A 27,697-nucleotide genomic window follows, 5' to 3' on the forward strand; every position below is an offset into this window, starting at 1 on the left:
ACTCATTGCATAATGTTGTCATTACAGCTTGAGAAACTCCATGCCCTTGGCTACAAGCCAGTGTTGCTTCTTGGGAGGGACACCAAATCAACACCAAAATGTGAAATCTTGACCCCTAGATGCACACTGTCCACATATGCACGAGATCACTTACAGAAGATAGGCTCATTTTATGAGTACCTTTGTGAAGGTGAGATTCACTACTCTTTCTTTAGTCTCTACACCATCAGTGTACACTAAAATCAGTCATCATCTCTTCATCTCCTTGACAGGATAGATTGGGAAAGGTTTCCATTTTTATATGGTTACAGAGTTAGTTCACCCAATAGTACATAAACCAGAGGTGTCCAAACTATGGCCCGCGATCATTCCTGTGGCAGCCCGCGAGCGATTTTTAAAAATAATACGAATCTGGCCCTTTATAGGGAAAAATAGATGAAATTCACTAAATAACCATCGGGTGTCACTATCACATGCAGCCAATGCAGTTAGCCAGACGTTCTACATTCAGATTAAGGGGCTAAAAAACAACAAATTATTGTTAATCACATTTTGCTAATTCATGGCACAACAAAGAAAAAGGAAAATCGAAAGTGAATGCAGGAGATTTCAGACACAATGGGGAAATTAATATTTTTTCATGGAGGTGAGCGGGAAATGTGTCTGTTTAATTTGGCAGGAGTCCGTTGCAGTGATGAAGGAATATAATGTTAAAAGACATTATGAAACAAAACATCAGTCTATCAAATCTTACACTGGAGCAGAGCGCGATCAAAAGGTGAAACAATTGGCAGCTGCCTTGCTAGCTCAACAACAACAAAAAAACAACACAGGAAAATTCTACATTAGCTAGTTATGAGGTAGCTCACCTAATAGCGTGACACGGAAAACCCTTCACTGAAGGCGAACTTATAAAGGAGTGTCTGATGATAGTTGCCATTATAATTTGCCCAGAAAAGATGCAAGATTTTAAAAACTTCAGTCTTTCAAGAAACACAGTCGGACGGAGAATCGAAGACTTGTCAGCAAATCTAAAAGAACAAGTGACAGACAAAGTACCCACGTTTGATTTTTACTCAATTGTGTGCGATGACAGCACTGATTCCCCAGATACTGCACAATTGTTGATTTTTTTGCGAGGTGTGGACAGTGATTTTTGCATTTCAGAAGAGCTCCTTGACATGAAGAGCCTTAGGAGTACAACAACGGGAAAAGATCTTTTTGAAGCTGTATCATGTGCGATTGAAAACATGAATCTCCCTTGGGCCAAGCTCTGTGGCATTACAACGGATGGAGCACTGGCCATGATCGGCGAGCGGAATGGAATGGCTTCCATGGTATGCAACAAAGTTCGCGAAAGTGGAGGTGAGGCTGTGAAAATACACCAGGAAGTGCTCTGTGACAAAGCCATCCAGATGGATGATGTGATGACCACTGTGGTGAAAACTATAAACTTGATTCGTTCAAGAGCTCTCAACCACAGAGAATTCCGGGCATTTCTATATGATATTGATGCAGAATATGGTGACGTAATATATCACTCTAACGTGCGGTGGCTGAGTCATGACTCTGCTCTACAGCGGTTCTATTCGCTGCAGTCTGAAATTGACCAGTTTTTGAAAGAAAAAAATCTGACACTTGATCAACTCAATGACCCTGACTGGCTGGCAGACCTTGCTTTTTTAGTTGATTTGACCAGTCACCTGAACGCACTGAATAAAAGCCTGCAAGGCAAGGACCAGCTAATATCGGAAATGTATGCGCACTTGAAATCTTTTTCTGTGAAGCTACAGTAAGACTTTTTGAGAGACAAATCAGTGACCGCAATGCTGTGCATTTTCCTAGTTTGTCTGAAATCATCTCGAGTTTTTCAGATCCAACATCCCTGAGAAAATGGAAAAAAATTCGACAGTGCTCACATCCCTAATCACAGGATTTAATCAGCATTTTCAAGACTTGTCCGCTATTGATAACGACATCAAACTGTTCTCAACCCCTTTCTCTGTTAATGTAGAAGAAGTACAAGAGAATGTGCAGCTGGAACTCATAGAACTTCAGTGCGATGATTCTCTTCGCAGCCGCCACCAGATTCTTCCCCTGTCCGAGTTTGACAAGAGTTTGGAAACCTCCAGATTGTGTCACACACAAAGGATGATGAGTCTGTTTGGCTCCACATACATATGTGAGCAAACATTTTCATTGATGACGCTGAACAAGAGTCCACTGTGAGCCAGTCTGACTGATGACTGTCTGACTGTCTCTCTGTGATCTGCTTCATATCTCTACTACATGACTTACTCCAGACTTGACAACAATTCTGAAATCCAAGGCACAACATCACTGTTTACATTAATAAGTTAATGGTGAGTAAAAAAATATTGAAAGTAATACATTGTAATGATTCTTAGGTTAAAAATTTATATACTATCTTGGGGCATATATAAATATATATTTAGCACACACACAACATTTTTAGAAAATAGCATAGTTAACATATAAGCAGACAAGGACAAATTAATGGCAATAATCAATTAGCTTGTCTAATATTGTCACAGGCACACCGGACCCAACCCCTCACCAGCGCCCTCACTCTCCCGAGTATTGATTCAGATCACCTGCACCTCGTCAGTTAATTACCTCCACTCACCTATTTAAGAGCACTCTCTTCACTTCATCCCTGTCTGGTCTTGTTTAGATATTGACTCCATATCACGCTGATGTTGGGCAGCCTTTGTGCTATAGCTTCCACTATTTCCCGCGTTGCCTCGAATACTACCGCCTCCTTTTCTTTCTCCTCCACGATCGCCTCTCTTCCCTACTCTACTCTCCTCCGTGCACGGCATCATCTCCCTCCAGCTCCGGTTCTCAGTCTCCGCAGACAAGCTGAGTATTCTCCTCTCTCCCTTTTTCCACCTGCATTTTGTTGTTAATAAACATACCCCTTCCGGGGTTTAACTACTCCATTGCCTGTTCTCTTCTCTGGTGTTATCAAATAGATAGATATTCCTTACAGCCATGCGGCCCAAGACAGCTTTTTGCACCTGGCCCCCCGTGGAAAAAAGTTTGGAGACCCTTGACTCTTTTCAGTTTTTGAAATAAACTCTTTTCAAGATGATCATTAGCCAACTTCTTTTATTCAAATCTCAAACATTGGTTTTGGTTGTATGAAAACTATGTGCAAAGTCTTCATGGTTTAGAGCCACCATACAAGCAAAAAATCACATCTGATAAGCTAATTGGTCTCCCAAGAAACAGTACTTTATGGCTTTATTTTAATTGTAATCTTGCTGCTATCATTATTTCACTAAAGTGGCCATAAGAAAAGAACTGGATTATACTGTATATTAATGTTTATTTTGGGTTTAACAGGTATAGTTTAATGACCATGGCCTCATAACCTTACTGTTTTATATCACTGAAATTCCATAGGGTGGACCCAGGTTTCAACAGGCTATGATGATCAGATAGTCACATTACGACTGATACCACTGGAGGACACAGACAAACTGGAAGGAGAGAAGAACACTGAGGGGCAAGTACTGCAGATGGCCACAACCTCAGAGCAAGCGAGACAGGCAAATCTGTGCAGGAGCAAGTAGCTCAGGTGGAGCAGGCAGGCATCTTGGAGGAGATGGAGCAGGCTCCGTGTCCTCCAGGTTAGACTTTGGAGGAGATGGAGTCGGCAAGCACCCTGGATGTGCAAGGTAATTGTGTGATTTAAAAGTTTTTGGACCCATAATGTTTGATTATCAGTGTCTCAGGTAAAGAGGTTTTCTTGAACCAAAGCAGGTCTACTGTTTCAGTTGTTTGATGAACTGTTCAGGTTCATCAGAACAGCTGTGCAAAGAGAGCATTGTAAATGCTATTACTAATAATTTTACCTGTTTTTTTTAAAACTAGTCTAACCTATAGGTGTTTCTCAATAACACATCAATCTCCATAACAATAAACATGCAGTACATGTGTTTACACTTTTTAGTACATGTACAATACATATTTCAATATACATACTGCCATATTTATAGGATAATGTAATCTGGCAGTATTTTAAATAATGACTTAAAGCTGAAAATGGTATGAATGTGTTTTTCCCCCCAAACCACATCTTTCTCTACAGGGTTGGTGTAAAATAGAAGAAATCCGTTATGTAAATAACTTTTGTTGGATATTCATCATAGTATTGTGAATCAGATTTTCAGAAACACTATCAACATGGATCATTTAGCACCACCACCAGAACTGAATTAATTCGGGATGACAAGAAGATTTTATGTCCATAATTTACTCTCAAAGATGGCAGAAATTGTTACATGCTAACTTTTTTAAAGATCCTCTGCATCGGGGGGTGTTTCCTCTCTGGCTATTAAGTGATCTGATTGGCTTATTGATCTCATTGGTTATTACAAGTTCCCTTGTGATAGATGCTGACTGGCATATGACTTATCCAGTCACCTGCAAACATCTTTTTAAAGTGTCTATTCTTTCCAGAAAGTTTCCTGATGTGACTTCCTAGGTGGATCTGGTTAACAAACCATGTGGCATGTTAGATTGTGTGTACTTGTCGGTTACTGTTTATTTGTGCAAAAGTGTTGAGCACATAGTGTAACATTAATGTCATTTGTATTTAAATGTCCTACACTACACATACAAAGAAAATATAAATGAAACGTGACATATAAAAAACATTTATCAATACAGTACTGACAATGTTTATCCTTATCTTTCAGAGGCATCGAGGGATATGCCAGAGAAGAAAACGGCACAAAAGAGTAAGTACTCCCCCAGTCTTTATTTAATATGACGACCAGAATGCCAAGTTGTAGAGGAAGCTTCAGTTCCAGTTGTGGCTCGGCAGTTATGTGATAGCATACAAGCATCCATATGTACAGTACATGTAGCATGCATACCACATTATAACAGAGCAGTTTGGCTCTATGGTGCAAGTTGAACTTTTGATGAACATTGTCCTCATAACAATTGTTCATAGTTATATTTAAGTTTGTTCCTTTTTTCATAATCTAAAAAAATGTGTATTTCATGTTCACAGATTGCTCCTACCACACTCGCCTAGAGGCTTTCCCTAACAGGAGACAATTAAAAGAAAGAGTGAGGAAGTAGGAGGTACTGTTGGATGTAGGAAGTTCTCAGTGTGCTGGCAGTGCATATCACGATGATTAGCTTTTATGTTTGTTTCTTTTGAAATAAAAAAAATAATAATTGCAACTTTAATTAAATGTCTGTAATGAAATGTTGTAAATATTGTTGATTAGTAAAAATTAACACAAACACTATTTATTTTTATTTTATTTTTTTACATTTTCTTGACAGGGAAAAGAAGTTTTGGTTGAGTGGGAGCCCTGTCCAGAATGGTACGCTATATTTGACTTGATTTTCTAATTGATCTAAGTCCCATGTTACAGAACACAAACCTGAATAATCTATTGTCATTGTTAATAATAATAATAATAATAATAATAATAATAATAATAATAATAATAATAATAATAATAGTTATTAATAATATTATTTATCTTTAATGTAGTTGCAATTCATATCATTACTATATCCAGTTTTTCAGTTTGGTGAAGGTTCTTCACAGATGGAATACTACACTGATCAAACATAACATTATGACCACCTACCTAATATTGTGTAGGGCACCCTTTTGCAACACCCCTGATCCATCAAGCCATGGACTCTTTTTAAAAAAAAAAAAAAAAAAAAAAAAAGCTCTGAAAGTGTGCTGTGGTGTCTGGCAGTATTTAGAAGTCTTGTTGGATTACTCACAACATATCTGAACAAATTTTGCTTTGTGCTTGGGTGCATTATCCTGCTGAAAGACAGCAGTGCCAAACTAATGTCAAACTAACAGCCACATGAACCGCGGGAACATTGCACAAAGCATCACACTACCTCCACCAGCTTATATTCTTCCCATAATGCATCCTCTTACCATGTGTTACATAGATAGGTAACAAACCTGTACACTTTATATCCACATGCTGTCAAATAAAATGTGATTCATCAGACCAGACCACCATTGCTCCGTGGTGTAGTTCTGATGCTCAAGTGCCCATTCACTGGTCAGTGGTCATAATGTCATGGCTGATGGTGTATACTTAAATTATAAAAGTTTTGGTTTATAAAAAAATAAAATACAATAATTATATTCCATCTTTTTTTCAGTGGTAAGAAGTGGGCTTATTCCTGGCAGCCAAAGGAATCAATTTTAAATCCTAGTTAAAAATCATATGTAGACTTCAAAAAGTACAGCTTTTCAGAAGCACTTCAGCAATGTGACACTTTTATTTTTTTTTTACCACATTTTAACATGTAGTGTTGATGTTTAAAATATGCGCAATTCATATATTTTCACTGCTCTGTGCACCTTTGTGAAAGACAACAAATAAAAGTTAAATAACATATTACCCTTTTTATTTTCTCTGTTCATCATTTTATTTTAAATGTGAATTAAAGCAATGATTTGTTATGGAAGGTGAACATGCCAGGTATATATATTTTTATTTGGTATTTAGACTCTGGTGAAAAGCTTCTAAAGGATATTAGCAATAGTGATGGAACCCCTGGAGTCTATGCTGGTGGTGGCTTGGAGCATGCAGGTGGTTGATGGAGGCTTATGACCCGGATGGGGTGGAGATGGAGAAGTGGTGGGAGGGCAGACATTGGTCTGAGGGGCACAGTGACAGATAACCAAGGAAGTTAAAGGGCTGAGGCCTGATTAGTTCATAGGTTAGTTGATTAGTTCATCCAAATGATCCTTGGATGAGTGTGTAGTGGTGATATTGAAAATGAATTGAATGACAGCGTGGGAAAAGATCTTCCTTATTGAACTTTTGCATAAGCTACATTAAAAATCCAAAAGTGATGGAATGATTGTTTTATATATACAAAACCACACACAAGATCATATAGCAAGCTCTTTTATTCAGTGGATTATATATAAACCCTTTCCTCTTAGTGTGATCATATGTTGATAAATCTACAGGCTGAACAGCCTGAGTTTAAATAGTTTACAGTGTGTTAGTAACAATACAACATGGCTCTGTGATGACGTTTGTAGTCTTATTTAGGCACTTGCTAGCAACTGCATTTTTTAAGATACATAAATATTTTTAAAAATCCGTGGTGGGACATTTACTAATATTTATGTAGTAGAATAAAACGTTAGATTTCTTGAGCTTGAGTTAACCACACACCCTTTTTCAGGCATCGAACCACAAAAAAACCATTCAAAAATCCCATACATATTGTGACTAAATATTATAAAATAAATATGATTAAATATTGATGAAATACTGCACACTGAGGAAAAACCAGTACATTCACAGAGCTTGTGAATGTATAGGGTTAATAATTTTAGGTTAATAAATTTCCATATTTTTTTCCATATTTGAAAGTTGTACTGCGGACAACCAGGTCACCGGATCTTCCAGTGCCCCGAAAAGCCTGCCACCTCCCAGGTAGAGGTCGTGAGACTGGTTTCTAAAGTTTCTCTGCCAGTTAGCTTCTTGCATAATGATTCTCGCTTTCTTGTCACAGCGCTGATTGATTCCGGAGCTGCAGTAAATCTGATTGACCGCAATCTAGTACGAGACCTCGGACACCATCCCATGTATCCCACCACTAAGAGTCACCGCCATTGACGATCAATCTATTGGGAAGGGCCTACTAACTCATCACACATCTGTCATAGAAGTTCAGATTGGATTATTTCATTGAGAAAAACTAAGCATCTTCATCATTACCTCCCCATCTAACCCTGTCATCCTAGGCCTTCCCTGGCTCCAACTTCCTAACCCGGATATCTCGTGGAAGGATGGAGAACTAAGAAAGTGGTCTCCCTTTTGCACTGAGAACTGTTTTTTCGATAAGATGATCCGTCCATGCCTTTCCACCTCCATCAAAAGCCCAACAGCATCTCTCCAAATCACCCTCCCAAAAGAATACCAGGACTTCCAAGAGGTCTTTAGTAAAGAGAAGGCTGCCGAGTTACCAATGCATCAACCCTGGGATTGTGCTATTGACCTCCTTCCTAACACCACACCTCCAAAAAAATTGCATTTATCCTTTATCTCTCCACCAAAAACAAGCTATGGAGGAATATATCGAAAAAGCCTTAGCGGCTGGATACATTCGCCCCTCTACGTCACCAGCTGCTGCAGGATTCTTCTTTGTGGAAAAAAAGGACGGAGGTCTTTGACCCTGCATTGATTACAGAGGCCTGAATTCTATCACAGTTCGGTATCCCTATCCACTTCCTCTTGTCTGCTTCACTCAAACAGTTACGAGGAGCCAAGATCTTCACTAAGCTTGACCTGCGCAGTGCATATAATCTTATCTGGATAAGAGAGGGCGACGAATGGAAGACAGCATTTCACACAACACATGGACACTGAGTACATGGTCATGCCTTATGGACTTATGAACACCACGGCCATCTTCCAATCACTCATTAATGAAGTATTCCGAGATATGCTAAATAAATTCGTCACTGCGTATAATGACGACATTATTTACTCCACCAACTATGAACAACACATCTCTCATGTTCGTGCTGTCCTTGAACACCTCACTGACCACAGCCTATACATCAAACTAGAAAAATGTGAGTTTCACCGTTCTTCCGTTGCTTTCCTAGGGTACTTAATCGACAGTGATCGGCAGGTTATCCAAGTCAGGTAAGCTAATCCCCATGAAGGGTCTACCTACTGCCATGGAAACTGCTACCGTTATCTTCCAGGAAGTTTTTCATCACTATGGCCTACCTGAGGACATTGTTTCTGATCATGGCCCACAGTTCACCTCCCGTGTGTGGTCAGAGTTTTGTAAATGTCTAGGAATCATTATCAGCCTCAGCTCTGGGTATCATCCCCAGTCTAATGGACAAGCAGAGAGACTTAATCAAAGATTGGAAGATTTCTAAGAACTTACTGTAGCCGCGAACAGCACTGCTGGAGTGAATTTCTCCCTTGGGCTGAGTATGCCCAAAACTCATTGCGCCACACCTCCACCGGCTTAACTCCCTTCCAGTGTGTGCTGGGCTACCAACCTCCCCTGTTCCCTTGGTCCAGGGAACCCTCAGATGTGCCCACAGTCAAGGACTGGTCCAGACGTAGCCAAGAGGTATGGGAGAGAGCCTCCAAAGGGCGATCCGACAACAGGAAATTCACTCTAACCGTTGTCGGCGCCCCCATCCTGCTTACCAAGTGGGGCTGAAAGTATCGCTCTCTACAAATAATCTAAGACTGAAACTCCCGTGTCATAAGCTGAGCCCCAAGTTTATTGGCCCGTTCCGAATCTTACACCAAGTGAACCCTGTTTCTTTCCACCTCGAGCTTCCCCCCATGTACCGCATTTCTCCCACCTTCCATGTCTCTTTACTGAAGCCCATTCACGAACCTCAGACCTTCAGCCCCACTATCACCGAACCACCCCCTCCGTTGGACATTGATGGTTCTCTAGCTTATCAGGTATGCACGATTCTCGACTCTCGTTGTCGATGTGGACGCCTTCAATATCTGGTGGACTGGGAGGGGTACGGCCCGGAAGAACGCTGCTGGGTCAATGCTCAGGACATTCTTGACCCCTCTTTTACGGAAGAATTCCACCTGAACATCCTGAACCGACCTGCCCCGTGCCCACGGGGGCGCCCGCATTGTCAAACACCTGGAGGTGTTCCTAGAGGAGGGGGTTCTGTAACGTCATATGCAGAGCCAGAACACCAGAGGGCACCATCACCCGAATACTGACTTTCTGGCTATGACTTTGTTCTTGCTCAGCTATATAAACAGCATGCTGTCTATTGTTAGCTGCGAAGTATTGTTCTTTCTAGTAGTTTACGTACCAAGCCTTGCTATTTGCCTCTGATTGCTATTTTCGTGTATGATCCTTGCCTGTCTCTTGATTCTCGGCTTTGTTTTCGTTTTTTTCCTAATGTTTGATTTCCCAGTTTTGACCCTTTTGCGCTGCCACATCGATACTGATTCTAGCCTGCCGTTTTGTTTAATAAAGATCTGCATTATGAATTCTGCTAAGCCTGCCTCCGGTGCATCCTTACAATATGTATAGTGGCTGATGCAAGTCATAACATCCTTGGTATTAAAAAAATGAAAATAAAAATAATCAATACACTTTTAGCACAAACATTCCTAAAACACTTAGTCAGAAGAATGTAAAAGATATTACTTCTTGTGGAGGTAAACAATGTAAAAAATCTATCCATCTTTCCATCTTTGTTTCAGTAAATAACTAACATGTGGACATTGCTTACAGCAATTGTAAGCACAATGACAGCACTTAAATGTCAACAAGATCAAATCTAATTATAATTCTAAAAGTGCAATGTTTTTACCATTTATGGTAATTAAAATCACTGGTTTGCCTGGTGACACAATGAAGTTAGTGCCTCCACAGGAGCAGTTTGACACTTTCATGGTTGGCGAAAGGCAAGTCACCTAGATTTATTGTAACTGCAGGTATAAATGAACAGCAACACTCAGGGTTTCATAAGATCATACCTTGTTCATGGGTAATATAGCCATCCTCACTTCTGATGATGTGAGTTGATGGAGAAATGGCTTTGAAAAACCCATCAGTCACACTATCCCTATTGTGGAGAGGCTGTTTTTTGTGATGCAGGACATCACAGTCTCCACTGAACCACTCCTCAGGAAGACACTCTCTGCACCTATGGAGGAAATCCAAAATTAAGTAATGAATTTGTTATTAACTTAAATAATTTGAACTTAATTATTATTATTATTATTTTAAGTTAATAACTCATACTGTACTAAACTAATTATTAGTTAGATTAGTTTGTTAGTGATTTTATTAGTACAGAATTGTCTACTGGCTCAATATTTATCACTGACATCTCATAGTAAGGAAGAACTATATTTCTGGATCCATATAAGTTCCCACTTGTTCTCCAGTCTTTCACAAATCCAATAAACCATATATGTAATTCTACATAGTATGTCACTAAGCATTAATGCTCAAACCTGTCTACTCTGGGTAGTTTTGATAAATAAATGTAATATTAATCATACCTGATAAAAGCAGGCTCAGTACAGAGGCAACACAAGGGATGACCAACATCCTCTGTTTACAAAAGACTTTTTAGATTGTATGGCCTTGCCGCTTTCCAGAACTCAGAAGCTTTCTGCTGCTGAAAGGACCACGATGATGCAGAACTTCTATGAGGCTCAGCAGGACACAAAGCCAAAACAGCAGAGAGCCTCTCCATGTTTTTTTCTGTGAAAAAAATGGAGTCGTACTTGAGCTAGGAGACTATTTAGATAACAACAGCAACATGTCAGTTAAACTAGATGTAAAAGATACACATACAGCAGGGGTTATCTGCCTCATGATTAATTGAAACACCTGGTTCAAGTAATCAGCACTGGATAGGGCAATTATAGTTGGAAAACAGGGACAGTGGGAATTATGGACAAGGATTAAGAACCACTGACATAGCATGGGACTGGTCTGAATCTGCAACTTTGTTTTCTTGATCCCTGTATTAATAATAATAATTTCAAAACTTGGGTTATGTAATGTGCTGTCAGTTGTATTCCATGTTTTTTTTCTCAATAAATGTAATGAGACATTATAATTTTGATTTAAACAATCAATGTGATTTAAATTTCTCTTGGGGATTTAGTGATCTTGAGAGAACAGGAAGCAGGTCTGCCACACTGGATGACAGGTTGCATTCAGCCATGGGGTTTGTGACTATTAAACAGTACATTAAAAAATACATGCATCACACATCGATGCATTTTTTTGCTTCACACGTACTGAATAACAATTTATGAAATGTATGCTTCTACTGTTGTGCCACTGAAATCTTTATGATCTACCATTGTATGTAGAAGCTGTTGGACAAGGACAGTGCTCTAATCTGATTGGGCACTTGATTCACTAAACATTTTAAATAGGATATCAACCTATTGCTGAGGCTTTGTGTCGCCCTCCACGCCTCCCCCTTGGTTTGCCACATTGTACACAATCTCTTTTAGATTTCTGTGGAGGTCCCCTACAGTGTGTGCTCGTTTTCTTTCCTCAGCTGATCTCTGTGTTGAAAAGTGGCAAGACAAATATTGAGACAAATATTATGGTACAGAAACCAGAATATGGGTGACAAATCGAAAATAAAACACTTCTGTATCACACTTTTAATGCCACTCTGAAGACCCCGTCTGCCTCTGTGCCTTTCACACAGAACAGTGAATCGCATTTAGGGTAACACAGCCCCACATCAAACAGACTGTGAATGGGGCTCACGTTAATAATGTGTTGAACAATATAAATGATTGTTGGCATGGTTTGTCCAAGTCTTTATAACTGTCCTGGAGCAATGGAGCCTAATTCTTCCAAAAGGTATTCCCATGTTTGATTGTATGAGTATGTGGTCTAAAATCAGCCATAGATGTTCTACTGAGTTGAGATCTAGTGAGTATGAAGAGTATTAGCACATGACTTACATAATATTCACCCTTGTCAAATGACTCCTTTTGCCCTGTACCTTTATCTTTGTAAAAAAGGGGGGTTTTGTGGTGTGCTTAACCACACAATAATCTGTTTTTATCTTTAATATGTAATCCATCTAAATATAAAATTATATAAAGAATGATAAATGTATTTAAAAATTCCTCACCTTGGCTTCAGCTAGAATGTGGTCAAGTTTTATTTCAATGGCCATGCATCTCCCCTCTTGGTAGTGAAGATCCAGGGGGTCAAGGATATGTTTTGTGGCCATTGTACAAGAAAGAAAAACTGACAAAAAAACACACAGACAGACAAACAACCAGATACAACAAATAAACAGAGAGATAAAATGAATAGGGAAGAAAATATTTACAGACAGGAGTGGGGGGTGGAGGGGCAGTGAGAAAGAGAGAGAGAGAGAGCAAATGTGTGTGAGAGAGAGAGAGAGAGAGAGAGAGAGAGAGAGAGAGGTTGAAATACAGACAGCAAAAGATAGAATTTGGAGATGATGGCTCTTAAAAGTGCCTTTGGATTATAGAGAACAGCAGTATAGCAGGCAGTTCGCTGACTGGACAGGAACAGGATGTGCAAGGGAATAAGAAAGAACAGTGTCATTATGAAATGTTATCTATGCTATCTATGTTTATATTTATAGTAAGTTTGAATAGTTTACAAGTAAGCGAGTATTAACACAACAAGGTGAGGTCTGATGACGTTTGTAGTCTAATTTAGCAAATTGCTAGCGACCGCCTTTTTAAAGTCAAGTAAATGCTTTTAAAAATCACCAGTGAGACACTACCTTGTGTAATTTATGTTGTAGAATAAAACATTAACCTCTCTTGACCTTGTGTTGGCCACAGACCTTATTTCACGTTAGGACCAGAGAACCAGACGTCAAAAAATGCTAACCGAATTCCAGGTTTTAGGATTATAAACTGTGATACCCTGCTTCACGCTAAGCTTTTGGCTCATTTAACAGAAGCTAGTGTTAGCTTAGCTAACCTGTCAGCTAGCCCAATTTAAACATTTTTTGTTTTTTTAAATAATTGCCCTACCGAGTAAACAATGCAAGTAATGTTAATGCAACAAAATGCATCAGTTATAAAGAAAAAAGTTTAAGCTACTCATGCAGCCGGCTATTATTAAACCACCAAACTTACCTGGACACTAGTTTGACGGGGTTTTTCCCGACTTCTTCTTCTTCTTTTTCTTCTTCTTCTTCTTCTTCTTCTTCTTCTTCTTCTTCTTCTTCTTCTTCAGTCTTCTTAGTTTACACCAAAGTTTATGGAGCATTACCGCCTCCTAAGTTTTTTTTTTTTTTTTTTTTTTATGTTTCCGGCATTAGCTGGGGTAATTACCGTGGCAACTGGGAACACACAAATCATAAGTAGTGTAGTCTAATGTTAGACTACAGATCAAACCCACGGAACATGACATTGGATAAGTAAAAAATTTTAACATACATACAGTAAAATTACTGTAAGGAAACAAAATCCGCTATAAAATATCTTGATAAATAAAACATTAAAAAACACGTATTGACCAGCAATATAATCGGCGGAAACACATTGAAACACAAAAACGGCATTGAAAAAAATAAGTTAAATTACTGTAAGGAAACAAAATCCGTAATAAAATATCTTGATGAAACGTGCTGATAATATAACTGTTAATTAACAAAAAAGAGAGAAAAACAAAAAACTGCAGAGTCCTGAGTGACAGGAAACAAACGTGTTACAGGCACAAAAGACAATTCGCATAGAAGTGAATTAGTTTGAAAATTGTGCTGTCTGTCACGAAAATAATGGGCAATTCCTGTCAGTGTGCAAGAATCAATAGATTAAATTACGTGACTATTGCATGTGATGGCATGAGACTGGGTTGTTTAATACCAGGTTATTGTTAATTATTGCTGTTAATAATCAATACTGATAGATAATAACTGTGACATTTAAATAAACTTTCTGAGTGTCTGGAATTGTCCAGAAAACAATGAAGTTGCAACAACAGCACTGAGATGGTGAACAAGTTTCTGTATTTAAAAAAAATGTAAATTTATAATGCTGGATTATAAGAAACATCTAAGAAAAGCTACATAAATATAATTCCCACTTGCCTGCTGCTTTTCAGTGAGCATGTGCAAGTATGCATCAATAATCTGCGATGTACAAAAATAAATTTAACAAACAATTTTAGATTTCTTATAATACATTTTCACCACTGACATTTAGTCTCTTACATCATCAGCCAGCCACTCGGTCCCATACAGTGTACGAAAAGACGAATCATACAGTTTGTAAGGTCCAACAACTGCTTCCACCCGGCCGTCATCTTCTGCATCCCACAGCATTCGAACTGAAAACACAACATAAATGTTAAAACAGAGATTTTTTACTGTTACTCTATTGCCAAAAGTACATGGACACCTGAACACCATACTTACTTGTGCTTCTTTAATATTTAACTTTTAATGTAAAAATATAACGAATACAGAGTTTATCTAACAAAATTGGATGCACACAGGTCCCTAGAATGTCTTTGGATGGTACATAATTAAGATTCCCCTTCAATACAATGATGAGACCTGGCCAAATCTATTCATTTAAAGAATCATCCACATACTTTTGGCAATATACTGTATTTGAGAAGCAGTGACCAACCTGTCAAAATGGCCAACAGGCCAACATGCACAGTTTGAACATGCAAACAAACCTGAACAAATGGCCAATTCAATTCAATTTTATTTATATAGTGCTTTTAGCAAAGAGCATTGTCTCAAAGCAGCTATACATAAGAAACAACATAAGAAACAACAAACATATAAACAGACAAACAGTCCTAGATGTTATCCCAAGTGAGCAAGCCTGAGGTGACTGAGGCGACTGTAGCAAGGAAAAACTCCCTTAGTTGGTATGAGGAAGAAACCTTGAGAGGAACCAGACTCAAAAGGGAACCCATCTTCATTTGGGTGACAGCAAAGAGTGTGATTATAAATTATTTTAAACACCGGAGAGTGTGATATGAACAATGTCCTGCATTTATGTGTAGTCAATTGTGTGATGCAGATACAGCAGATACCTTTACGTTCGCTGAGGCATCCTGTTGATCATTCAACATTCAAGATGTTTATTTATCATATGCACAGTTCTACAACATGTAGTGAGATGTAAACTTGGCCTACTCTCTAGAGACTGTGTCATTAAAAATCAGGCAGAATAAAGACTAAATGAACAAACAGCTTTAAGATGCAATAGATTAAATAAACACTAAACAAGAGGCATTATATTCAAGGCAGATGCATGCAGGCTTTTCAGGTAGTGATTTTGCTTTTACCTCTATTCTGACATCATGGATTTAAATGTCTTTTTTGGGAGCATAATGAATAACCGAAGGCCCTTCCAAATCCTCTCCCATGGTCAGTGAGTGTGGGCTATCAGAAAATGGCTTCATCTTGCTTTCTTTGTGGATCTTGGGTGATTGTTGACTGTGGACTGGACTTTCAGTTTGGCTTTTTCTGTAAGGCTTGATGTGGCTGACATTGTACCTATTCTTCAAAGTTACCCCTTCAGAATTGGACAATGTAACCAGCTTGCCACGTATTGCCTGAATGACATAACGTCCGGAAAAATCAGGCTCGATTCTTCCTCCCTTCCTTCCCTGCTTCCTCATGTTGAACAGCAGCACCTCATCTCCGACACGATAAACCATATTTTTGTACTTCTTCTGTACTCTTTTTTCATAGGCCTGCTTTTGTTTCTCCTGAGACTTGGTGATATTTTCTGCTGCTGTTTTTTTTTTTACTAGTTCCCAGTTATTCTTTTTTTTCTGGTCCAGAAATGCACCACAAGTTGTCTTATCAGGAAGAAGTACAGTGAAAAGCTAAAAAAACAAGCAAAAGCATGAATAACTGAAAATTTCATGCACAAAGAAATAACCAAAATGAAAATGTGCTCCATTTTAACAGCCAAGTATATACAGATGACTGGTCAAGAAAATGAACTCATCTTGTCAAGTTCATTATAAGTAGTTTTTAAAGGACTCCAGAAACAAACTGACCGACATGACAACAGGAACCTCAGAGGGAAAAACTGTCTCCCTCCCATACATCAAAAGAAATGGGGAATATTTTGTAGTGGTGTGCATCTTTGATCTCAACGAAAACAACGTAGCATCCAAGTAGCCGTCCCAGTTGTTCTGCTTCTCACTGTCCAATTTTGTGAGCGCTCTAAGAAACACAAGGGTGGAATGTTAAAAGTTGAACAAGACAAGCCTGTGAAACAAAGCTCTACTTAAAGCTTGATAAGAAATTACCGCTTTATGTTGTCATTGGTTTTCTCATCCAGGCCATTGGTTTGGGGATGATAGGCAGTCGTCACACTTCCAGCAAAACTGGAAAGTAGTATTTCTGGATAGGTAGCATAACTCGACAGAACACCGACACTGCAGCATATTTGGATATAGCGGACAGCTAAAGGTTTTTAGGAGCATTCCCCTTCCATCTGAAGGACAACATTGAGCATCTTTTGTTCCAGACAGAAAAGTGGCGATGTACATAACTTTTCATTTTTTTCATCAGAACACTGGTAAACAATGCCTTTTTGAGGAGAATTGGATACCTTATTGATAAACTTTATTGATTCTTTATTGATAAACCTTCATTCAGGGAACTTTGTCATGTGAACATTTTCGAAAGTGGTCTTATGCTTTCTTGTGCTCATTCATGGACATTTAAGCATAGTTGGATTTAGTAACGTCCTGTTGGATTTCTTCTGGTAGACTTTTATCCAAGTTCCTCAAGAGATTGTTATTCTGAGTGTTGAAACTGATTGAAACAATTGTTGAATTTACTGATTGCAGTTTAATGTAAAGTTGATTACTTGTTGATTGCTTATATTTTGTTTTATTTGTTTGGACTTTATTTCAATACGTGATCCTATTTCTTAAATACTGATTTATTCTTGCAAAGAAAGAGAATACAAAGGTATTTGGTAAAGTAGATTTGTCAGTTCAATCAAAAACTGCAAATTACCTAGCCAACATGTATATGTGGGCCCCATATGGGCTGTATCCAGGCGGCATGGGCTCCATGTGGGCATGGGCTGAAAATGGGCAATTTATGTGGGTCCCATGTGGGTTTCACAATGTGGGTCACACACGGGTATGATAATATGGGACCTTCATAGGATCTAAGTGGGCAAAATGATTTCACACCTAAAATACATCTTTATACCTTTAAATGCTTTGAAATAATTAAATGTGGTTACTAATCACTTTAAAACAACGAATATCACAGATTTTTGATATAGCTACTTTTTAAATTAAAATGCATTATTTTCCAGTGTCCCATTGTATATTTTCTCACTAACTGACAACACCTTCCGCTTGACAAAGTAGTCCTACTGCTTTGAATGTTTCCTTATGAATTTCTTCTTATAACATTATATCATAATATCATGTATCATGTGATCTTAGTTGAAAATAAGCGGAAATTTAAAATGACAACTGTGAAGATTTTAAATATTCGAAGTGGAGGAAATCCCGCCATGGCGTAAGGATACAGTTTCTTCCAGACCCAGTGAGTGACAGGTGGGAGGGAGATCACTTCATCTGTTGAAGGCGGCTGAAGGACGTGGATGTGGAGCGGAATAAGCGGGTAAATGCATATTTTCGAAAGATATCTTTATTATATATCTTTATTATCTGTGGTCTCAAGCGTGGGGAACTTTATTTTGACAGTTTAAATGATCTTTAAAATTACTTAACCGTTAAACTAATGTTAATAACTCTTCTGTGGGGGGTTTGGGAGAAGCGTGAAACAGTTATAATCACTTAAGTGTGTCTGAGGATTAAAATATGGTTATATGTGTTGATAGTAATGTGTAGAGGTTTTTGTTTCCTGACTTTGAACACATTTTTGTTTATTTTCTGCTTCCCTTGTGTATTTTGTGGCTGTGTAAGTTTAGCCGCCATTTTTTAACCTGAGGTAAATTTGACTTTACCGTACAGCCAGCTGCTGATGAGGAACGAACGGAGCGCCAATTTATAATAATTAGCACAATTAGCATAATTCTGAATTCTGAGGTATCCGGTCAGGTATCTAGAAGAGTAAAGTGCTGCTTTCGGAGGCGAGGTCATTTAGGGTGAATTTCAGACAGTTGTGAGACCAGGCCCGGAGTGGTCATCAGGTGAACCAGGGGAATTCCCGGTGGTCAGCTCTGTCCTGCTCATAACAGGGCAGCGATTCGCCGGATTTTTTCCACATGCACAGAAAAACGTATATGTGTTTAAGTTATTGTGTGTGACTGATAATTACATTAATTACACTATATTTGTATTTAAATCAGCGCATAATGAGACCGTGTATTAAAAAGAGCCGTTTTCTTTTGTCAGAGCGCGCGCACATTTTTATTTTGGGGTAAACTGACCTTTTACCCTGTAAGTAGATTTTCATCATTATTATCACTGAGTACTTGAATGGACAATGACACTGGAACAGGGACACCAAAAATAAAGTGTTTCCATAATATACAGCTGGACATTTCAGATGTTAATGTGCATTTGCTTTTACAGGTGGACTGAAAAAGAACACAATGACTGAAGATGTAAACCAAAAAGAGGCAGAAAAGGCTCTCCAAATGGTTCACTGGGGCAAGAGACAGGGGTGGAAAGAGGGCCATTAGAGCACAGCAGGAGAGAAGACCATCTCCAGGAGTGTGATGAGTTGTGTGATGAGTCCAAATGTTTTAATACTGTAATTGTCACAGGCGCGCCGGGCTCCACCTCTCGTCAGCACACTCACTCTCCTGAGTGTAATTGATTGTACCTGCTCCTTGTTTTCCATGCACACGCTCTTAATCTCCTCTCCTTCACTTCTTTGGGGTCTGATCTCGGATGTAGAGGCTTGCATGCAGACTCCCGGAGGTAGGGTCTTGCATGTGGACTCTCGGACGTAGACTCTGACCTCCTTTCTTTTCGCTCCCTATCACTAGCACTCTCCTTAGCGTTTCACCTCTACTCGTTCCCTTCCTTTCTATTCCTTGCTCCTGAGCGTCTCTCTGCTCACCTTTTCTACTCTTCCTTTCTGTGTTCCTTAATAAACGTACCCCTCCGGGGGTTTAACTACTTCTTCTGTTCGAGCCTGTCATTCCGCTACAGTCCGCCCATTACAGTAATGTTCAACAAGTTTATTTTTTTAAATTTTTTTAATTTTTTTTGTACTTCTACATTGTTAGTGTAGTTCAATTAAAAGAGCACTGATGTTTCTAAAAAGGGGGCAGTTCACCCAAAAATGAACATTCTGTCATCACTGACTGTCTTTCCAAGCCCTTAAGACTTTCGTTCATCTTTGGATCACAAATTAAGATATTTTTAAATGATATCTGCAAGATTTATGTCCCTCTGTTAAGAGTTTATTCCTCTAAAATTCTGATGCTTCAGAATATTTGTAAAGAGATCAAAAATAAATCAAAATGAATGGAGCGGTTTAATCCAAGTCTTCTGAAAAGTCATTATGACGTTATATGATGAACAGATCAATGAACAGGCTTTTATTCACATATAAACATCGATCAGCCAACAATGTTTCCAGCATTCAGTTTTAGTTAATAGAAGAACAAACATGATTGATTCTGTTTATATTAGTTGTTTAGCATTTATATGTGAATAAAACCTTAATTAAATCTATCAGATAAAGCGATCATGTCTTTTCAGAAGACTTGATTAAACTTCTTGATTCATATGAATTTATTTTACAATCTTTTTTTGAATTTTTTTGAAGTTTCCAAGTTTTGGGGAAATAGACTTTCAACAGAAGGACTGAAATCTCAGATTTCATTAAAAATGTCTTCATTTGTGTTCTGAAAATAAATAAATTTCTTGTGGGTTTGGAGGTGAGATGATAACAGAATTTTCATTTTTGGGAGAAATATCACTAACTTTTGACTGTTTATTTCTTTTCCCCCAAATGTTATGTACCATTGGTTACATAAGACCAGATGCTGGAAGAGTATGTGGAATAAAATCTACTGTACTCACTACTGAAATCTGACTCCAGCTCCACACTGACCCGACAGCTCAGTCTGAGTGAGACTCATAGTTAGTACGGCCTCAAAACTAAATAAGCCAATCAAGCAGACTAGATGAATACAGATAAGAGATTTTATTTTGTAATCAGCGCTGATACAAGAATTGAGATGCTCACGCATGAACGTCCCAACAACCTCTACCCGGGGAACTCCAACTACAGCCTTTATATACATTTCCCTTATCTTCCCAATGCAACACGTCACTGGTTCTTTGCCTAGACAATCCCACCCATCTTTCTTTTTTTGACCTTTTAGATTCTTTTTTTACACCATTATCTTTGGATTTACAACTTTTCGAATACCATTATAATTAAACTTTCCTGAATCATTATATTAAAAATTGGGCGTTTCCGCCCCCACCAGTGGGATTGTCTTTGGCCTCACTCTCGCCAATACCTCATTCTTCTTCAGGAGACAGCATGGGTAAGTTCTCAGTTCTTCAGGGGCCAACACCCCTTTCTTTTATTAACTTTTACACCTCACGGATTTTCTGATTTATCCGCTGTCTTCCACGTATGTTCTCTAGATATTTCGCCTGGTACCACCATTGCCATCCAACACGCGCTGCGTTTACTTCATGATGAGCTCACTACCGCTCAAGGTACCAATGGAGCGAAGATTGACCACAACAATCTAGGGTGCGTCTCTGCCATTGATTGGTCCAAGTTTGGAAAGCCTGGTACCGCAGAGAAAGCCTGCCAGACTGACATCATTGATACAACTACTTGTTCTTCAAAGCCCTTGCAGCCTGTGTGCAAGGCCCGTGACAGGCCAACATGCCATGTTAAACCTTATATTGTTCTTAAGCTCAAACGACCTAACGAATAAACTTTACCTGAGAACTCACTTCTGCTGTCCCCCTGATTATTTCACACATACCTTATACATATATTCTCATTTACAAAATTATCTCCCACATTCCCCCCTTTTGTGACTCAAGTCACAACACACTCAACTTGTTCAGATATGTGGATACATGCCTTATATACGTACATAAGTCAGCACCAGGATTATACATACTCGTATGATTCGTTTTCAGTGTTTCACTACTATCATGGTGCTAGTAAACAATTATATACTCGTCAAGGAAAGTAATAAGTACTCCAAGCTCCGTGCAGGTACCACTGCATGTGGTTCTTCTCAGTCTTGCTATCGCCCACCTCACTCGCTCTCTTCACATTTGCCAATCAATTTCATACCTACCTGGATCCCAACCCTACTCATCAGGTATGCCCCTGGTTACACGCAATCCTCGTTGTTTCCATTTCATACCCGGTGACCAGCAGCACGACCGTGCCTGCCTTAGGTTGTCCCACCCAGTGAGATCTTACCCGTCTTTGGCTAACCGGCCTTCTTCTCTGGTCACCGGCTGCCCCCTGTTTTTTCCAGGTAGCAGCTTTCCCTTCGCCCAACACCTCTGACTCTGGTGTGTTTTTTTGTGTTGCTGGTCTGTCTTCTCTTGATTCTTCAGTAGGGCATTATTGGGATCTATACCATGAGCCAGATTGTAACCTCAGTCACTCTGTCCTCAGTCACTCTCGAGATCTCATCTCCTTACCTACCCAGCCACTGTACCTGCAGAGAGCTTCAAGTGTGCAAACATTAAGTATCAACTAACTCTATGTTTATAACACATTCAGTTATGTCTACCACTCTTCCCACACGACCAATAAGCCTGAATCATTCTTATTATGTTCCCTTTAACCACAAATCAGCAGTTGTCATTAAGATGCATAAATGAGTAACATTCAATCATTCAGTAGTCATTATAAGACTTCTCCAGTGATTACGCTTTTTCATCAGTAGTATTTCAAAACACACGTAAATGATAATAGTGTTGCGTGCATAAACATTAGTGATTTAAAACACAATATAATACGACACACCGACATAACATATCCCACATCCTTTTATGATGTCTCCTGTTGTTCTTCTGCCCATGTGACTTTGCGCCACGTAGAGGGGCCGTAGGGGGGCTAAGGAGAGGTTACTAGCACATCACTTAGCCCCCTCCCGATGATTGGAACGGCAAGGATCTCAGCAGCTCCATCATTTGTCTAGGAACATTGGTCCACAGTACATCTTCTCCTAACTTGACTGTAATGACCTCTACCCTCTTCTTAAGTGGTACACCTATCCATATTCCAAACCTTCTCTTCCTTCTGTACGCAAGATTAAGTAACCGTTCTACATTATAATGTGCATGTTCTACCACGATGGGTAACTGTGCTGTCTGTCTCGGAGTATATGCAAATGTTTGTATCTCTGTAATATACATCCTGTCTGCGTAAATCTCCCTTACTGATGTACGCCCATCTATAAAAGGGTACTCTAGCAATCCTAAATTTGGCTCCCACTCCCCCAAATCGTTTTTCAACAACCTACCCCATAAATACCTCCATATATGCCTCCAATCTCCCTCCATTATGCAATCATCTTTATTAAGTCCAATTCATCACTGCCATTGCTGGGTTTAAACGGAGACTCAATCTCATGTGTCATTTGAACATATTGGCCAAACAATGTGTGCGTCATCTGTGTAATCATGGAACGCAGTAGTGGAATTACACAACACAACAGAACTGCAAGTATCACCAAAACCACACCTACGACTGTTCCTATCCTAAGTATGACGGCTCTCCAATTTGAGGAGAACAACCATGCCAGCCAATCATTTGTTGGTTTATATGTGTTCTCTACGTGCTCGTCTCTAAGGTCTTTCATCTGCCGCAGTATTTTACTCAGGTTACCCTCCGGACCAGTGTGCATTGGAATGTAAGTACAACATTGGTCTCCAAACATAGTACACACTCCTTCTTCCGGGGCCCTCATGGTGTCCAGGATAAGCCTGTTCTGTAAGGCCATGGTAGATGTTGCATGTAGTTGTTCTTGAATCAAATCTAATGCTTGTATTGTGTAGTTCATAAACCTTTGTTGATTGTACCAAATATAGTTAATCCATCTCACGTTTTTACCAATCTGTGCCCATGGCAAGAAAAAGGTCAGTGCTCCTGCTCCTGGTCGACCAATGGCAGTATGTTCATCAGGGACTCCCACCGGAATCCCTCTCCAATCCACGTAAACCCCACTGCTCCTGTCGAATCGTCCCAAGTCGCGCTTAATTCGTCGACCTGATGTATTAATCTCCTTTTCTTGCAGCACAGTTAGTTTTCCTGTCAGCACCACTGTTGTGCAGCATCCTCCCCACCCGGGTGGCAGGGTCTGCCTAGCAACATTATATCCACAATACCAGAATACATCTGCCAGTGGCCTAGTCCCATTAGATAGGTCAGGCTGGTTCAGATCAATATAGTCCTTTTTCCACTGTCTCCACACAGTAATCTTTAATCCTTTTGTATCTGCCGTTATGTCACAGTCTTTAGAAATGTTGCCGACAAACACCTGTGATCCGTTTGAACATACACAGAATGGGTATCTCTGTCCCTGACGCTCACTCACTCTGATGGGCGGATGTCCCTCAGTCCCGATCTCCTCATACTCACAGGTACTATTTAACTTCTTTAACCTGGTTGGGCCGTAGGCACATGAGATAGAATGCATAAGACAAACGAATGGGCATAGGTGGCGTAGGTTGTGCTTGGTGCTGTTACAACCTTCTGGTCCTCTCGTTGGAAAAACTCTGGGAGCTCGCGATGTCCTGTCATGGCACACTATGCACGAGGTGTTTCCTGCTTCGTGTGCTGTGTAACTTAGCCATTGGTAAAACAAGTTGTTTGTCCACAACTCCTGGTCTAATCTACTCATGAGGCTCATTGACTGTGCAGTGTCTCTGCGTATTCTGGGCAGCGTTGTTGGTGATTGCTCAATATAATGTATTCCCCTAGTTTCATCATTCATGTGTTCATCATCACCGAAGACTCGTATAAGTGTGTATATCCATAGTCCTATACACAGCAGTGCTATTATTACAAGTACCAATAAGCCCCAGTCCGTTCTGTTGATTCGTTCACCATTTCCCTCCTCTTCATTTATTTCTTGCTCATCGTTCCTTTCTCTCTCTTCTCTTTCAGTGTTCTCGCCGTGCACGGGCTCTAGTTCTATAGGCAGGCCCTGTATCTCCCACATCGTGTTGTGAAGGCCCTTCCCTTGGGTTGTCTTCTTCTTGTTCTGCTGGACTCTCCCACGGTTGAAACTCCTGGCTCTGCGGGTGGGGCGCTTGTACCGAAGGGGGTTGTGAGGCGGGAACAGCTGGGTCACGCCTTCGCTCCTCGAATTCCCTTATCAGTGGATCCTGCTCCTGCGCTCTTTCACATCTCGCTCCAGCCCCTGGATCTGGTGCTCTGCAACAGTGATTTAGATGAAACCAAGCAGTCTTACCTTCGACCTTTACGGCTGTTGGAGTAGCTAAGACAACTTTTAGTGGTCCAACTCGTCTGGGCTCATTCCATCTTCTCTTGAAGACCTTAACATACACCCAGTCTCCTGGTTTCACAGTCCTCAGCTCCTCGTCAATTTCGCTCGTCCTTCCCTCCGTAGCACCTTTCACCTGTTGGAATATAGCTCGATGTATTTCAGTCAAGTGTTTCACATAATTGCCAAGCTCACTTTCAAGCTGCTCCAGCGAAGGGACCTTATAGGGCCCTCGTAGATAAGGCACAGGCATAGGTCGTCCTGTAAGCATTTTGTGCGGGGTTAGATGCGTCATTCGGTTAGTTTGCATTCTCATGCTCATTAGTGCTAGCGGCAAAGCCTGCACCCAATTCATTTTTCCCGCTTCGCAAATTTTTGCCAGCTTCGCTTTTAATGTTCCATTTGCCCTTTCCACCATTCCCTGCGACTGTGGGTGATAGACACAACCCAATCTGTGTCGTATTCTTAAATACTGGAACACTCTTCGAATCACATTGTTCACAAAGTGAGTACCACTGTCTGAGCTGATCTTATCAGGAATACCAAACCTTGGAATCACCTCACGACACAAAAATTTAGCCACTGAATCTGCATCTGCTTTAGCTGTTGGGTGCGCCTCCACCCATCTACTAAATCTATCCTCCACCACCAAAACATACCTTTTCTTCTCCTTCACCTCTGCCATATCCATGAAGTCAATGATCAAATGCCTGAATGGTCCGTCTGGCTCTGGTATGTGACCTATTGGGGCAGTAAAACTTTTCCTGTTGTTGTATTCTGCACATATTTCACAACGTGCTAACCTGTGATCAACCATCTGAGCTAAATACGGAGACCACCATGCTCTTTGAATTCGTTTGATCACTTCCCCCCTTGCGCAATGGCTCAAGCCATGCGCATCATTAATCAACGATGTGAGAACTGAGAGAGGAGCCACAAAATGCCCCTGAGGACCACGCCATATGCCTGTTCGTGCATTCTTAACCGCCCCCCTTTTTATCCATTTAGATATCTCATACACTGAGGCCGAATTTTGCGCTGCGGCTAAGGAGGTTAAGTCTGTTTCTGGGTAGTCATCGCCTTCAGAGTCGGTCACAAGCATAATGTTGGTATGTCCTAAAGCTGCTGATTTCGCTGCCTCATCTGCTGCAGTGTTTCCACTGGTAACAAACGAGCCATCTGTTTTGTGCGCTAAACATTTGACGATAGCTAGTTTAGCTGGCAGAGTAATAGCATGTAACAAATCAGTTATGGCCATTCCATGCGTCACAGGAGAGCCATCTGCTCTCAATAACCCTCTCTAGGCCCATGTAGGGCCGAAGTAATGACACACACCATAAGCATACTGCGAATCCGTGAAAATAGTACAAGATTTCCCTGCAGCTAGCTTACAAGCTGCAGCGAGCGCTTTTAACTCAGCCAATTGTGCTGAACATGGTTGAGAAACAGCCGTAGACTGAACAGTAACAAAGCTAGTCAAATCATTACTGGGCGCTACTATGGCGTAACCCGCCAAGTTCCCGTCTGGGCCTCTAAAGCACGAACCGTCAACAAAAAAGGTTACATCCGAATGTGGCAAAGGTTGATTTTCAAGGTCCTGACACGCTTTAGAGTATGTGGTTGAAACTTGCTGACAATCGTGCGGTTCACCGTCCAATGGGGTCATCATTCTATCAGCTGGATTGACTGTCTGGCATCTTTGAATAGTCAATTCCGGTGAAGAGAGAATTACGTCGTAACCTGTCTTCCGTGCATGGGTTATCACAAATGTCGGACTGGTAAGCAGGGCGTGTAACGCATGTGTAGTGTACAATATAGTAGGATGGCCCATTGTAATGGTTGACGCCTTTTGATACGCAAAGGCTGCTGCTGCTAATCCCCGGTAACACGGCGGCATACCACTCTCAATGTTGTCTAATCTGCAGCTGAAGTAAGCAACAGGCTGTTTGCTCGGTCCCTGTTGCTGAGTTAACACGGCATTAGCAAAGCTTCGTTTTTCTGATACATACAGGAAGAATGGCTTACCGTATTCAGGACTCGCTAGCGCTAGTGCTGTACAAAGATCCTCCTTTAGCATTTCGTAAGCTGCAACGGCTTCTGTCGTCCAAACCAATGCAGCTTTCTTCTGATCAGCTGCTTTTATCAACGCACGTAGTGGAGCTACCTTTAATGCAAAATCTACTATCCACTGTCTGCTATAACCCACCATACCCAGGAAAGACAACATCTGTCCAACCGTTTGCGGTTTCGGGGCTTTACGGACCGCCTCTAGATGCGTAGGCGACAGCTTACGACTAGTGCCATGCAAAACTCTTCCTAGATACTCTACTTCCTGTTTGCAGAACTGTAACTTTTCCTTGCTCACCTTGTGTCCGTTTTCTGCTAAGAGTCTCAATACTTTCAGGGAGTCTGCCTGGCACTGTTCTTTAGTCGGGCTACAAATCAAGATGTCATCAACATATGTCAGGAGAAGACTATCAATATCCAATGACGCTAGATCCCTAGCCACAATTCGATTGAAAATTGATGGGCTTTCACAATAGCCCTGGGGCAATCTCGTGTATGTGTACTGTTGGCCGTTGTATGTGAACGCAAACAAATGTTGTGAATCAGAATGCAGTGGAATACTAAAAAATGCAGAACACAAATCAATGACCGTGTACCACTTAGTATTGCCTGGGATGTTGGAGAGTAACGTATGTGGATCTGGGACTATGGGTGCTTCTGCCTCA

At 40.3% G+C, this 27,697-nt stretch overlaps 1 protein-coding gene and 1 long non-coding RNA gene across 2 annotated transcripts; both read left to right on the forward strand.

The window, feature by feature from the left end:
- Positions 1-1,615: 1,615 nt before the first annotated feature.
- LOC131346684 (uncharacterized) lies at positions 1,616-6,350 on the forward strand. The gene is made up of 6 exons (XR_009203658.1): positions 1,616-2,363; positions 2,556-3,704; positions 4,728-4,769; positions 5,048-5,121; positions 5,329-5,369; positions 6,187-6,350. It is a non-coding gene; the product is annotated as an uncharacterized LOC131346684 (long non-coding RNA).
- A 1,037-nt stretch (positions 6,351-7,387) lies between these two features.
- On the forward strand, positions 7,388-10,008 carry LOC131346678 (uncharacterized). The gene is made up of 2 exons (XM_058380250.1): positions 7,388-7,481; positions 7,561-10,008. Exon 2 carries the CDS (start codon positions 9,147-9,149, stop codon positions 9,768-9,770), a length of 624 nt encoding a protein of 207 aa, XP_058236233.1. The 5' UTR covers positions 7,388-7,481; positions 7,561-9,146; the 3' UTR covers positions 9,771-10,008.
- The last annotated feature ends 17,689 nt before the right edge of the window (positions 10,009-27,697 follow it).

The sequence above is a fragment of the Hemibagrus wyckioides genome, linkage group LG26 (assembly GCF_019097595.1).
Source record: "Hemibagrus wyckioides isolate EC202008001 linkage group LG26, SWU_Hwy_1.0, whole genome shotgun sequence".
In the NCBI taxonomy this organism is placed as follows: domain Eukaryota; kingdom Metazoa; phylum Chordata; class Actinopteri; order Siluriformes; family Bagridae; genus Hemibagrus; species Hemibagrus wyckioides.